The following is a 15,585-nucleotide window of genomic DNA, read 5'->3' on the forward strand; positions in this document are numbered from 1 at the left end:
AGATGTCCGGGTAAAATGAAGATAAAATCTTTAAAAAATGGTTGAAGTAGGACGTAAATATGTAATTATAATTAAGAACTCTATTTGCCATCATAGAGTTCTGGTATAAACGACGTCCAAACTTATCCATGGTACGGCCTTCCCTACCAGGAGGAACCGAAGCATAGATTTTGGAGGGATGTGCTTTCTTCAATGATGATTCTACAACCAGAGATTGATGAGAAAGTTGAGACTTTTCATATCCTTTACAGGGGACCGTTCTATAACGAGATTCTAATTTGGATGGGATAGCAGTGATAGAATAAGGGGTTTCCATATTGCGAGTGAAGGTCTGCTGCAGAACAGGAGTCATAGGTAATCTGAGTGACTCTTTTGGTGGATGGGGAAGCTCCATATCCGCTAAGTATTCAGGAGTATATTTTGAGTCTGAATGAAGGTCTATCTTGAGAGCTTGGCCCATGTCAAAGATAAATTTGGCAAAAGAAATTGATTTTGGATCAGATGTTTCCTCAGGAGAACCACTGCGAGATTTATGTTGAACTGAGTAGGATGGAGAAGCCTCTCTAGAATATGGTGAAAGGTCTGATTCCAGACGCAGAGTGACCGAAGAAGCTGCACTGTGAGTTGGAGTAAGAGAATGCTTTCTTTTCAAACTCCTGGAAGGAGAAGTACCAGGTGTACGTGTTACAGAATGAGTCGAGGTATGTGGAGGACTGTCTCGACGAACTGGCTTCGACGGTGTTCTGGATCGAGAAGGGCTTCGAGTCGAGGCTCGATGATGTCGAGATCCATGCTTCGACTTCGAAGAACGAGGTAAAGAAGCCTCGGTATCCAAATTCGAAGACTCCCTCCGAAGCTTAGAAGTAACAGGTCTTGAATGCTTCGATCGATGCTTCGGAGGAGGTGAGCCCGGAGAAGACTCTGATGAAGAAATGTTCTTCGGTGTCCGGGATCGGCCTCGGGAGACTGGAAGCTCTGGTTGAGTGACAGGCTGATCAGTCCGAGGCAAGGTCGAGGACGGGACCAATTGAGCCACTAAGGAGGAAATCTGAGTGGTGAGTATAGATTTCAACATGTCCTCTAGCATCGGCACCGAGACAGAAGATTCTGACCTCGTAGGTGCAGCAGTACGCTCCGAAGAGGGCGACCTCGAAGGTGAGTATTCCCTTATCTTGGAGGTACGCTTCGAAGGTGGACGTGCCGAGGACTCTGGTGGCTTCTTGGATACGGCACCTGAAAGGGAACTCGGAGACTTACCCCCCGTAGAAGACTTCGTGGATGGCGTCGTCTTCGAGGCAACCGAAGCAGAATAGGTCGAGGCCTTCGAGACCGAAACTCCAGCCGGAGTCTGGGTCGAGGCCTTCGAGACCACAGGTGTCGAGGTCGTCGGAGTCGAAGCCTTCGAGACCGGAGCAGCCGCTACGGTCGAGGCCGGATCCGAAGATTGCTCCATGCTGAAAATTTGAAAAAATTGAGCACAACGTCGCCGAAAGGCCCGTGGAATAAGGGTGAAGCAGCGATGACAATCTTCTGGGGAATGAGAAGAACCCAGGCACTGTAAACAACGGCAGTGGGGATCGGTGACAGAAATCACCCGATTACACTGTCGACAACGTTTAAACCCGGTAAGAGGCCGGGACATGGAAAAAATAAAGTCCGTGTCGAACGAAGGAGCCTAGGCCTAGGCCCAAAGCTCGACGGCCGAACAAAAAAAGAAAAACAATATATATATTTTTTTTTATATATATTTTTATCAAAAGAAAAAGAAAGGAAATAAAAAACAAGCACAGCGACCGTACTTTAATAAAGAAACAGCCGCGGTGATGAGAAGGCAATGCTGCAGAAAAAGAAAACGTGTCTTCTTGTCTCCGCGGAAATAAACGAACTGAGGATCCTCTCAGGAGATGCGCCCCCTAGTTCGGGCGGGAAGGCACGCGCGCAGGCGCGGTGCAGTGCTCGAAAGTTCGAGATCTTCAAGCAAGTCTGCTTTCGAGGCTGTCCGCTGCGGGGCTCCGTCGGTGACGTCACCCATGTGTGGGAATATGCTGCCTGCTTGTCCTGGGATAAATCCTTTTGCAGGAGTCTGATAGGACTTGAGGATTGCTTGTAAATCTTTTTTTCCAGACAGCATGACAGACTGGTTAAGACTTAGAAAAGTAGACACCTTCTGCAGGAATTTAGGATACTCCTCCAGATGGTCTGGTTGTAAAGACCACCGGGGTTGAGAAGGAGTGTCTGAATCCAAAGGGATAGACCGAGGGGAATCATACCAGTTATTGGTAGGAGATGTTTGCTGTCGAAGTGAAGTACAGAGCGAAGTATGAGGAGACCAAGCAATATCAGGATGATTAGACAAAGGTTCTTGGCCCAAAAGGTCTGAAGAAAGACGCTGGTCAAAACAGTCAGGGCACTGTTATATGTCCACTGAAGGGGAAGGAGAAGGTGGGGGTTGGTGCAGCAGTGCAGCACTATCCTTCATGAAATTTTGTAAATGAGAGAAAAAAATTTACCACCATATGCATAGAAATTTGTTCCTGTGAAGAAATAATTAGGAGCAAATGAGGCTAGAGTGCCTGCTTAGGAGAGATAGTACCAGGTGTGGAAGTAGTGAGGGCTATGAGGCAGTAGCAGTGCCTACAGGAGGCCTCCCTGTCTTGTCTTTTTGTCATGAGGCAACCGCAGGCTTTTTGTGCTAGATGACGCTGACTTCACAGAAACGTGGGGGAGGTGTTGTACTTGCTTCCCCAGCAAGCTGTTTCTTCTTACTGCTGGCAACGGGCACCATTTTTGTTCTTTCCAACAGTGGCAGCAGTGAAGCGCTTCCGTTTCCCGGCACCAGCATGCACCAGCTGCATGTTCAGTCGGAGGACTTCACCAGAAAGTGTGTCCGCATTTCCCCTGCTTGTCTCTGGAGAATCTCAAAAATCAACTTAATAACCAGTAACAACTTAAATAGGAGTCTGGACTAAATGAGGGGAAGATTTGCAGTAAAATCAGACGGGCTACTGTTGTGGCCACTACTGTAACGATTTCAATAAGGCAAGTCATTCTTTAAAAAATGCACATGCAAATGAGGTTCACAGAGTTGCAGAGGTTCACTAAATTTGCACATGCCGATCGCTGGTATAGCAATCGACGTGCAGAATGTGCCCACAAATTAAAAAAAATACCCCAAATCAAAGATTGGTAAGAGGGATGCCCACTCCCCACTGCTGTCACCCAGCAACCCACTTGACATGCACCCCCTGGCAGCAGGAGGGATGCTCTCACACACCATTGACAGCAGGAGAAATGCCCACTCATTTCTGCCGCTGCCATCAAACAATCATCCCCCAACCCCCACCCCCGGCAGCGGGAGGGATGCCTACTTCCACCTGCCGCCATCAAGCAACATCCCTGACACACATGCATCCCCCCCGGCAGCAGGATGGATACCCACTCCCTCCCATCGCCAAACAACCCCCCGACACACATACACTCCTCTTCCCTCCCCCAGTAGCAGGAGGGTTACCCACTCCCTCCCGCCACCATCAAGCAACCCTCCCAATACACAACACTCTCCCCCTTCCCTGAGCCTTCCCGCCCATCCTACGGGAGAGGCCTTAGGTGTCTGGGCAAATCAGAGCCTTAGGCCCTTCCCTGGTGCATTCCAGGATGTGCTGGGGAGGGAAAGGCCCGTTATATTGAAGAGGCAGGCTTGCTGGCTGGAGGGAGCAGGCATCTCTCCAGGTGGCCTTTGTGATCAAGGTGGGGGGGGTCACCAGGAGCACAACACCGGTGGCGGGAGTAGGCATCCCTCCTGCTGCCAGGGGGGGGCGCATGTGCATCAGAGGGTTTGCTTGTTTGCTTGACGGCGACGACGGGAGGGAGTGGACATCCCTCCCACTGCTAGAGGGAGGGGGGTTGCTGGACAGCGGCGGGAGGAAGTCGGCACATAAGACACGCCTATAATACATATGCTTAAGAAGCGTGCTTTTGTTCCCCCTCCCCCCATACAAAAAAGCTTCTATAATTTATGTGAATCTTGTTAAAAAAAAAAAATAATTTTCATAAGCCAGAATAGAAACACACACCAGAGATGCACTTTTCAAGTGCTGACACATTACCAGCATCCCCGGACCAGTCGTTGATTTTTGGTCACCAAAAACTGCTGCTTGGCTTGGAAAAGCACTTGGTAATAATAACACAAGCAGCAAAACTCAACCATTCCATCTCCAACCTGCTGACAACATCGGACGACTTCAAAACATTCCGTAAAGAAATCAAAACCCTGCTTTTTAAAAAATTCATCCAAAAACCTTAAACCCTCTTCACCTACCTCCAGCTAATATCACCTACCTCCAGATAATTCACCTACCGCCAGATAATCCTCCCCCAAATATCCCACCTAATCACCCTTCAAGTAAACAGACCCCTAAAAAAGATTGTAATCTAGCCTACTCTAACTGTATTCCATTTGCTAATATCACACAGCTAGGCACTGTCAGTTTACTATCCAACCCGTAAGATCCCCTAGAAAAAAAAAAAAATTGTATCCTCACTGGAAAATGTCCAGTAAAATCCTCTGTAATGTGATCATCACTGGAAATGTCCAGTCAAATCTTTTGTAATCCGCCTTGAACTGCAAGGTATAGGCGGAATAGAAATCCGTAATGTAATGTAAAGAATTGCCTGGAGTGCTCGTTTAAACATTGATGAGCCCATTTGCATGGCAGAATAGGAGACTGCTAGGAAGCTTGGAAAAGACCACAGTAAGTCATTTTGATAATCCACCACTAAAATGCATACACACTAAACTGGCTGGAGTAGGCTTAGCGATCGCGTTAAAGGCAATGTTAAGTTTTGAGAATCTTCCCTTTTGTGTTTCCATGTTAACTTTACGTTAATGCAAATGTGCTAGCTGGATAATATTTCCCTGCCAATAACACCCCCCTCCCCGCCTAAAAAGAAAAAAAAAATCCAGAAAAAAAAATAAGGCATTATTAGCAGGCACTGACAGGCAATCTATCACAAAATGTAAGCCTTTTCTCCCAAGTTAAGTAAACATTAGCTCTTAACACTGTTTAGTAAAAGGGTCCCTAAGTCAAATAGTTTATAATAAGTCTCTTGTTACAGCTAGATACATACTTTTGAAGATGGCTCTGCAGAGCTGCATATTCAGATCTCAAGTCTCTTATCTGTTTAACCATTAACCTACAGAGAAAAAAGCATGTGGAAAACAGGTGACAATTACAGGTAAACCTTTAAGTTCATGTTAAAACAGCTCAACTGCCAAAAACCTAACCTGCTCTCTACTTGATGAGCATATTTAGAAGCTGATTCTGTAAACGGGCATCCTGAATGTAAGCGGTGGTAAGCATCCTACCACTGTCTGGCAATCAATTGAGACACAAGATTTTAGGAGAAAAAAAAAAAAAGTTTCCCCAGGAAGGATACCTATACACAGTAGGCGTATGTCGCAGGTCTAGGGAGACACGTAGGATACACTTAAGCTTGACAAAGATGAGGCGTGGTTTTGCCCATTAGTGGCCTTGGGTGAGTTTAAGCGTTCCTATGCATCTTCCTAGAGCCACGACAGACATCTGAAATGTAGGCCCTCCAGCATAACACCTTTGATCCCCTGACACCCCACATCCATGATCGGCAGGATGGATGCCCACTCTCTAATGCCGCTGGGCACACTCGATCCCCCAACACCCCACTCCAACACACCCCATACCTATTGAAGAAGACCAGCAAGAGGGATGTCCTGTCTCCCCAATTGGAAGGCCAGCTTCTTCCAAAATGGTGGGGCTTCTCCTTCCCAGTACATCCTGGGATATACAATGGAGGGGGCCTATGGCTCCCCCCATAGGATGGGCCTTAGGCCTCCTTGCCGGATGCACTGGGAAAGAGCCCTAAAGCTCTGACTGGCCCAGGTGCCTAAGGCCCATCCCAGGGGGGTGTTTCAAGCGTTGGGGGATTGAGAGGGCCCGGCAGCAAGAGGGAGTGAGCCTCTCTCCTGCTGATTTCAGGGGGCAGGTCAGTGGGGGGGGGGCCTCTGCCACAGCTGATCTCAGCAGGGGTATTTCCCCTCTAATCAGCTAAGCCAGCAGGACTCCCCAAAGTTGCGGCTTCATGGAGTCCTGATGGCTCAGCTAATCTAGGATTCCCATGTCGCGATCAGCTGATGGCAAGAGATCCCCTGGCAAAGATAGGCAACTGATCCGCCTATCTTTGCAATCAGGCAGGTGCGATTCTCTAACTGGCACCAGTTAGAGAATCGGAGGCGGGGGACATGTAACTTCAATTCAAGTTCAATTTATTTGATATACTGCAAATATAAAACTGAGGTTAAAAACTCAGCAGTTTACAATTAAAAAAAGGGGGAGGTATTGAATATAAACAGACAAACATGTCTTGAAAACATTAGGAAAAGGAAGAAGGGTAAGTTACATACAAAATATTAACATACTTGAGAGCTTTGAAATGAGTAAACCAACATCAAAATTTTATACATTGCTAGGTAGGCATATTTCTAAAATACAAATACCAAAAACTGCAAATTTGCTTCAACAATTGTGCTGTAATAAAATTATAGCAGTGATGCTCACATACCATAGGCTGCTTGCAGGTTTATGGATACAAACCTGAAAGTTAAATTTTCAGAGAACATCCTTTTGAAACTGTTAGCACCTATTATGGCTACAAAAATTGCTGCAGGCTTGCAAATTTTGCACCTGTTGGTGCAATAAAAAGCATACATGATTTCTATGGCTGCATGTTAATCACGATATCGCAATTAATGTTAATTATTAATCATAATTTTAAAACTTATTCATGATTAATTACATGCAGCCTTTCTGCCTACTTGTCTTCCTTACAACCCTCCCCACCCTCCCTTCCCCCAGCAAGGTATGGCATCTCTCCTTCCCCTCCCAGACCTGACTGCAGCTCTGTCCCCATCTGCGCTCCTGAACCAGCACCCTTTACCTTTTCAAAACCAATCTTCAGCCTTGAAGTCAGCGGCAGCCCTATTGAAAGGCTGCCTGTGACCTGTACAGAGTCTTCCCCTCTGACCTGGCCTTCCTCCTTTTCAAAACAAGAAGTTACGTATGAAGGGGGAAGGCTGTGTCAGAAGGAAGGATCCTGGCAGGGTCTCCTACGCTGGCTTCTGGTGTTTGTCCACCAGTACACAGATGCACTTTGCTGGGGATGCAAAGTCCACTTCCACTGGTAACTGTCAGAATTTCTGGCCCAAAAAATGCTCCAGTTGAGCACCTAAGCCACTAGAAGCATAAGGGGAGGTGAATCCCAAAGCTCCCTCCCCATCCCCTTACATGCTACATGGCACTGGAAAAATGACCCCCTTCAGATACAAGATCTGTTCAAAAAGTTCCAGGACAGTTTGAATTGCACGCCAATGGGAAGTTCTTTTGAGATGCAATAAGTGACGTTGAGTAGCTTGAAACCTCATAAATAACCTCCTTTTTTCCGTATGTGACCTCAATGAGCAGCGCTACAGTGTTAAGCTCTGTTTTAAATTGGGTAAGACTGCTACAGAAACTTATGAAGTATTGAAAGTGGCTTATGAGGAACATATCATGAGTCATAGAAGGTGTTTTGAATGCATCAAAATTTGCAAATTTTGCACAAAAAAACACGACGACAGTTCTTCCCCAGCCATCTTACTCTCCTGGTTTGGCCCCTGCTGACTTCTTGCTTCCTAAACTTAAATCCACGCTGAAAGGAAAGTGATTCGACACAGCAACTTTTGGCGATTCCTGAAGATGCGTTTAAGGACTGTTTCCAGATGTGGAAACAAAAAACAAAAAACAAACTGCAGACTGCAGGATATGGACTCTAAGCTCTGAGAACTAATGATGCAGACTGGCTACACAGGCATCATGCGAGGCATATGCCTGTGGGCTACAGACCTCAGTCCTGAGAGTCTGTATCTTCTCGCAACCAGAGATGATCCGGGATGATTGGGATCCTCTGCAACACAGAAATCCACTGACCGTATAATTTAAAAAAAACCCAAAATAATAAAGATTAAACTCGAGCAGGACAGACAACCTCCCTGCTCCTCGCTTGTAGAGAGAAAGACTGAAATGGGGTGGAGCTCATTTCAGAGTGATGGGAGGTAGAGCATGAGAACAAAACAGTGGGCTCTCTACAACCCACCTGACAGATGAGTTTAACCCTCTGGCCTAAAATACCCATTGTGTATAATTTCAAAATTATATATCAAAATATTCCATATCCCTCCTCCCAATTTCCCAATTTTGACATCCACATCACTATAAAACAGCCGCACATAGGATGAGATGTATGTAATTTATACAAGCCTATGCTTATTGGATGCTAGGGTCAGCACTCAAAAAAAAAGATTGAGGTGTCATCATAGACAATACACTGAAACTTACCACCCAATGTGCAATGGCAGCTAAAAAAGCAAACGATGCTTGGAATTATTTTAAAAAAGGGATGGTGAACAAGACTAAGAATGTTATGCCTCTGTATCGCTCAATGGTGCGACCTCGCCTTGAGTACTGCGTTCAGTTCTGGTCTCCTTATCTCAAGAAAGATATAGCAGAACTAGAAAAGGTTCAAAGGGCAACCCAAGATGATAAAGGGGATGGAACTCCTCTCTTATGAGGAAAGACTAAAGAGGTTATGGCTCTTCAGCTTGAAAAAGAGACATCTGAGGGGAGATATGACTGAAGTCTACAAAATCCTGAGAGGTGTAAAGCGGGTACAAATTGATCAATTTTTTAATGCATCAAGATTTACAAAGACTAGGGGATACTTGAAGTTACAGGGAAATACTTTCAGAACAAAGAGGAGGAAATATTTTTTCACTCAGAAAATTGTTAAGCTCTGGAATACATTGGCAAGGGATGTGGTAATAGCAGTTAATATAGCTGGATTTAAAAAAGGTTTGGACAAGTTCCTAGAGGAAAAGTCCTATAGTCTGCTGTTGAAACTAGAGAATGGCAGTAGAGAAGTTTCAAGCAGCCGTGTTCGACTTGATGAAAGCCAGCTCGGGCAGCTGGGAGACAAAAAGAAAATCGTCACAGATGTGAGGGGAAGGAAGGGAGGGAGGGAGATGCCCGGACGGCGGCGATCGTTAGGAAGAAGGGAGGGAGCTGCTGGATTGCGCACATTCCATCCCTTAACCTCGGAGACAAGCCATTCACCACTCCATGGGGCGTTGAATGACCTTGTCCCCGTACTTTTTTTCTCCCACTGTTTTGGTGGGTTATCCGCGGCTAGCTGCTATCCTCAGTAGGCTTTTTTTTTTAATTGTTTATTCAATTTATATTTTACATCAAGTGCACAGAAAGTAACAACATATTAACTTAGTACATCACTTGAAATACCACAATTTCTCCCAGTAGGCTTTTTTGAAGAGACAGAAGAGCCGCTTCAGTGGACTGGATGGAGGACTGCCGCTCGATGCCTGGAGGAGCTGGAGAGCAGGGAGGTCCGCGCTTTACAATTTCTCTGCCAGTAGCGCGCATGCACATTCCTGCCTGCCACGGACATACGGATCGCGGATCACGCAGGTAGCAGTGTGCATGCGCGCTTAGCGTTTTATTATTATAGATAAAATAAGTTCCGTATAAAACTATTCGAGACTTGTGTGGATGGGATCAGATGGTTTGCGGAGACGGGAATGGGGACAGAGCTCGTGGGGACGGGATGGGGACAAATTTTTCCCTATGTCATTCTCTAGTTGAGACAGAAATATGGGAAGCCACTTCTTGCCCTGGATTGGTAGCATGGAATGCTGCCACTATTTGGGGTTTTGCCAGATACCTATGATTGGATTGGCCTCCGTGGAGATGGGATGCTGGGTTAGATAGATAACTTGTCTGACCCAGTAAGGCTATTCTTATGTTATGTTCTTATATAGTACTGGTTTTGGACTTTTATCTTTTCCCTACCAAACAATCAAGTATTATACTTTAAGGGCATGTAATACTAGTAAAATGTACACTTGGATAAGTTAAGCACCAGTTCATTCAATTTTTATAAAATATTTTACCTATTTTACCGCCCACTTCTACCCATGAAAAGGGGCACTCCATTGACATCATTAGCTTTCTTGACCTGACTGAGCATAAAACTTCCACAGATACGACCCGTTGGGAACATGTCCCCTGGTCGGATCACCTCCTAGGCTCTTTCTGCCTCCCTGTCTTCATGTCAGCCCTTGATACCCCAACCCGTGCCACAAACTCCATCACCTACCGCAAAAAGATCTCAAATGAACTATTCTGGTCCCAGTTTCTCAACAAACTCCCTCCCCTTCCCACTCACACGAACCCTGACTCAATCTGGCACAACTGGGTGACTCTTTCCGAATCCACGTACCGTGCCCTTGCCCCTCTAACCACTAAAACCATCTCCTATTCTCACAAGGCTCCCTGGTACCTCCCTTACCACAGAGAATTAAAACAGAAATGTCGGGCCCTGGAACGGAGATGGAAAAAATCAAAATCCCCCCTAGATAAGCAATCCTGGAGAGAAAACATCAAATCCTACAACTCCGTACTAAAAAAAGCTAGGAAGAATTACTATGGAGACAAAATCTCCAGGTCAAAAACCAAAACAGTACACTCTTCCACATCTGGCGGAACCTAACTTCTAAAAATGACTCCGCCCCCTCCCATCTCCAAATGACCTAGCCAAATTTTTCAACGAGAAGATCACTACCATAAAGAGCTCATTTCCCTCAGCTATCTCCTACAACTCTCTACCCCCGAAAGACTCAGACGCTATCCCTGCCGACAGATCATGGACTACATTCAAACTTGTATCCGAGACCCAGATCTCTAAACTTTGCCTCAAACTTAAATCCTGCAAGTGCATCCTAGATCCCTTCCCATCCTACCTTTATGAAAAAATCCCTACACAGGCCATCTCTTCCCTTACTAACCTCATAAACAAAGTCTTACTGTCGGGCCTGTTCTTCACCGAAATGGGACACATTGCCTTATCCCCTCTTCTGAAAAAACCCGATCTTGACCCTTCCTCACCATCGAACTATCGCCCCATAGCAAACATCCCTCTTTTAACAAAACTTCTAGAGACCATAGTCGCCACTCAGCTCTCCTCTTACCTAGAGAGATTCTCCATTCTCCAACACTACCAATACGGATTTAGGCCCAATTTCAGCACCGAGTCCCTCCTAGTTTCCCTAATCTCAAAGGTGCAACAACTACACGCCCAAAACAAATTTGCTGTTCTCCTACAGTTTGATCTCTCCGCGGCTTTCGACGTCGTGCATCACGACATACTAATCTACCAACTTTCCGAGATTGGGATAGACTCTTCTATCCTAAAGTGGTTCTCAAACTTCCTTCGCGATCGTTCCTACATTGTCAACACAAACGGCTCCAAATACGCTTCATGGACACCATCCTGTGGTGTTCCTCAGGGCTCTCCCCTATCCCCTTCAACATATATATGACCTCCCTGAAGCTCCTTAAACTATCCCCCCTTGAAACAATTTACACATATGCAGACGATATCCTCATCCTCCTGGAAACAGATCCAAACCTTACAAACCTCCAAGAGAACATCACATCATGCATAATGAGACTTCATGCCTGGTCCCTCTCAGTACAGATGAAATTAAATGAATCAAAAACAAAATTACTTTGGCTCGGCCCAAAATTAGCCCACCTGCCCGCCCTCTTCACCCTACCCACAGGCCCTGCTCTACACCTTGAGTTCTCAAGCAAAGTCCTTGGCATCACTATCGACTCCTCCCTTTCCCTCAACGATCACCTGAATTCCCTGGCAAAATCTTGTTTTTTCAGCCTCCACATGCTGAGGAAAGTTAGATCCTATTTTCACCAAAAGCATTTCACCGTCCTTGTACAATCCATCATCCTATCCAAACTCGATTATTGTAACGCCATCTACTTAGGCCTAACGAAAAAAAAGTTTTCGCAGACTCCAGCTTATCCAGAACACTGCGGCTAAGCTGATTTTTGCTAAACGCAAATATGACCACGTCTCCCCTCTACTTACCAATCTTCACTGGCTCCCAGTACTTTCCAGAATTCATTTCAAATGCTCCTGCCTGGCTTTCAAGATCATTCACGGCATCCTTCCGCCCCTAATCCCTCTATCCTTCCTCGCCCCGACATCAACTACCACCAGATCTGCCCACAGAAATAAACTATCCTTTCCCTCTCTACACGGCATTCTCTATGCAGGTAAACTGGGTAGATCCCTCCTCTCCAAAATCACCGGCCTCTGGAACGACCTCACTGTCCCGCTGCGGAACCTGGACTCCCTCCAACTATTCCGAAAACAACTGAAAACCTGGCTTTTCTCTAGCATATAATAATCTCTTCTCCTGATTACATCCCCTCTTTTTATGCTTTGTAAACTTTCTCTTCTCTCTTCCCATATTTTTTAAACTCTGTAAACCGTGTCGAGCTCCACTTCAGTGGAGAAGATGCGGTATATAAACCTAAGGCTTAGTTTAGTTTGGTTTAGTTTAGTTTGCTTCTAAAAAAAGTAGTGCTGCCCGATTCGCTGATTCAAATCGATTCACTTTGGTTCAATTTGTTCTCCCTTAAAGCAACAGCAGCCACTTATGGCTTGCTCAGCTGGGCCTTCTCTCTTCCACGTCACTGATGATGTAGGAGAGGGAAGCCCTGTTGGGGAAGGCCGCGAGCAGCCTGTTCACAGTGCTGCCTCTGCAGGCCTGCCATTGCTGCTTTAGGAGGCACAGAGGTATGTCTGATCTCACAGCTGGGGAGCAGGTAGGGAGTTGCTGCACAAAGGGATGCTAGGGAGGTATGGAGAACTACTGCATAGGGAGATGGGAAGGAGGAATGGAAAGCTGCTGCTCAGGGGGAAGAAAGGAAGAAATGTTGGACATAGGGTGAGATAGAGACAGAGAGAGAACAGAGTGGGAAAGAAACAGAAATGTTGGATATGGCAGTGAAAGGTAGAAAAACAATTTTATTTTCTATTTTATTTTCTATTTTCTATCCATCACAGAATTCTGCTCAATGGGTTACAAAATAGAATTGGTCTGCAGAGAAAAAAAACGTGGCGGAGGTCTAGCCATCATACTCAAAAACAACATCAATATAAAGACCCTAGACAAACATTCTACCCCCCACCTAGACCTCCTAGCCTGTCAACTATCCGACGACTCTCTCATAGGAACACTAACATGCATCCTTTGCTACTCAACACCAGGAAAATGGAATGATAACAAACAAGCTCTCGAAGAATTTATTTACCAGAACTCCCTAACATCACCTCATAACCTACTCCTAGGAGACATAAACCTCCATCTAGAAGATCACACCTCTAAACAAGTAATAAATTTACTCTCATACCTCAAAGTACTGAACTACCAGATCCTCAACCCCCAACCCACACACGAAAAAGGCCACCAACTAGATGTCGCTGCTTACATGACCAAAACACCCTCACAAACCCGAAATCCATATCTCAAATGGGGCCTGGCACCCCTCCCTCTGGTCAGATCACTATAAATACACCTTTAATATCAACTGGCCTCAACGCAATAACAAGCTACCTCCACCCAAAACTTCCTTCAAAGCACACCAAAAAATCGAATCCTCCACATTCTGGGACAAAGCAGACCCCGTTATCACCAATATAGCCCCCAACGAATTCATACCCCAATGGTGAGCCATAAGCGAAACCATCCTGAATGAGCTAGCCCCAGAAAAATCAAAATTCAAAATCTGCAGACCATCAGATAAATGGTTTGACTCCAAACTTCACCAATCAAAAAAGCTCTGCAGACAACTAGAAAGAGAATGGAAAAAAAATAAGAGCTTAGTACACACCAAAACAGCATGGAGAAATCAAATTAACCAATACAAGACCAAACTCAAGGAAAAACGGAAAGCCTACTACTCCAAATTGATAGGCACAAAAATCCCAGACACAAAAAAGCTATTCAATCTAGTAAAGAACCTCACTGACACCAAACCTTACCTAGCTACTCAAGGAACCTACCCACCGACAGCCATCCAACTAGCAGACCATTTCAAAAACAAGATCACCAATATCAGAACCGCATTCATCAATACACACACCCATCTCGAAAAGATAACAACAAACCCCTCAATAGGTGAAGCCATCGTAGCAGACAGAATCTGGTCCAACTTCCCAATCCTACTTTGGTCGGATATGAACAGACTCTACAATAAATACAGCCATGCTTCCAGCGACCTAAATAATTGCCCCACCTACCTGTTATCAAACGCTTCCACCACTTTCAAAGCCAACTTTATGCTATGGATTCAAACCACATTGACAGAAGGCCAATTCCCTCAGGACCTAGGTGAGATCTTAATCACCCCAATCATGAAAGATCACAAAGGCCCAATAAATAGCCCCTCCAACTACAGACCTATCGCTTCTATACCGATATACGTTAAAATAATAGAAGGCCTAGTTGCACAATACCTCACCAACTACCTGGAAAAACACAACCTTCTTCACCCCTCACAATCAGATTTCGAACCAACCACAGCACAGAAACATTACTTGTCTCACTACTAGATACAGCCCGGCAACACATCAGTAAAGGAAAAAAGATGATGTTAATTCAACTTGACCTCTCCGCAGCATTTGACCTAGTTGACCACTCCTTATTACTACAGATACTTGACGCCATAGGGATCTCAGGCAAGGTCCACAATTGGTTTCAAGGATTCCTCAAATCAAGAACCTATAGGGTAAAATCCAATGATATCAAATCAGAACCATGGTCCAATCCCTGTGGAGTTCCACAAGGATCACCTCTCTCACCTATGCTCTTCAACCTCTTTATTTCCTCCCTAGGAGCCACTTTAGACAACCTAAATGTCACATCCTTCAGCTACGCAGACGATATCACCATACTCCTCCCCTTCGACCCATCAGAGACCACCACCACAACAAAGCTAGAAACAACCCTAGATACAGTGGAAAAATGGATGATGGACCACAAACTGAAACTAAACTCAGAAAAAACAAAATTCCTTTTGCTCGAAAAGGCCAAAACTACCATCACAGAACTGCAAATCAAAAATACCAAATACCCAATACAACCCGAACTCAAACTCCTAGGAGTAACGATAGACAGATGCTGCACAATGCAATCCCAAATCGACAAGACAACCCAGAAAGCTTTTCTAACTATGAGAAATCTACGTAAAGTCAGAAAATTTTTCAATCCAGCACAATTCAGACTAATTACCCAATCCCTAGTCTTAGTTTTACTGGACTATTGCAACTCCCTCTATCTACCTTGTCCTGCCATGATGATAAAACAACTTCAGACCATACAAAACACCGCCCTCAGACTGATCTACTCCCTGAGAAAATATGATCACATTACAACTGCCTTCTTAGACTCTCACTGGCTACCCATACAAGCACGAATTCAATTCAAATTCAAAATTCAAATTCTACTGCTTATTATTCAAAGCGTTAAATGGCTCTTCCCCCTACCTAAACAACCGCTTAAACCAGATCTTCACCTCAAGACACAGAAGAACCCCGAACCCTTTTGCCTTCCCCCCACTCAAAGGCACACAGCGCAAA

At 45.2% G+C, this 15,585-nt stretch overlaps 1 protein-coding gene across 1 annotated transcript in view; it reads right to left on the reverse strand.

Moving 5' to 3' along the window:
• The window catches only part of HAUS6 (HAUS augmin like complex subunit 6), a 206,432-nt gene that overhangs the window by 141,030 nt on the left and 49,817 nt on the right, over nt 1-15,585 (reverse strand). The window contains exon 6 of the mRNA XM_033920660.1: nt 5,128-5,193. Coding sequence (XP_033776551.1) covers nt 5,128-5,193 — 66 coding nt within the window. The remainder of the gene's footprint in view (nt 1-5,127; nt 5,194-15,585) is intronic.

The sequence above is a fragment of the Geotrypetes seraphini genome, chromosome 1, assembly GCF_902459505.1.
Source record: "Geotrypetes seraphini chromosome 1, aGeoSer1.1, whole genome shotgun sequence".
Taxonomy (NCBI): Eukaryota; Metazoa; Chordata; class Amphibia; order Gymnophiona; family Dermophiidae; genus Geotrypetes; species Geotrypetes seraphini.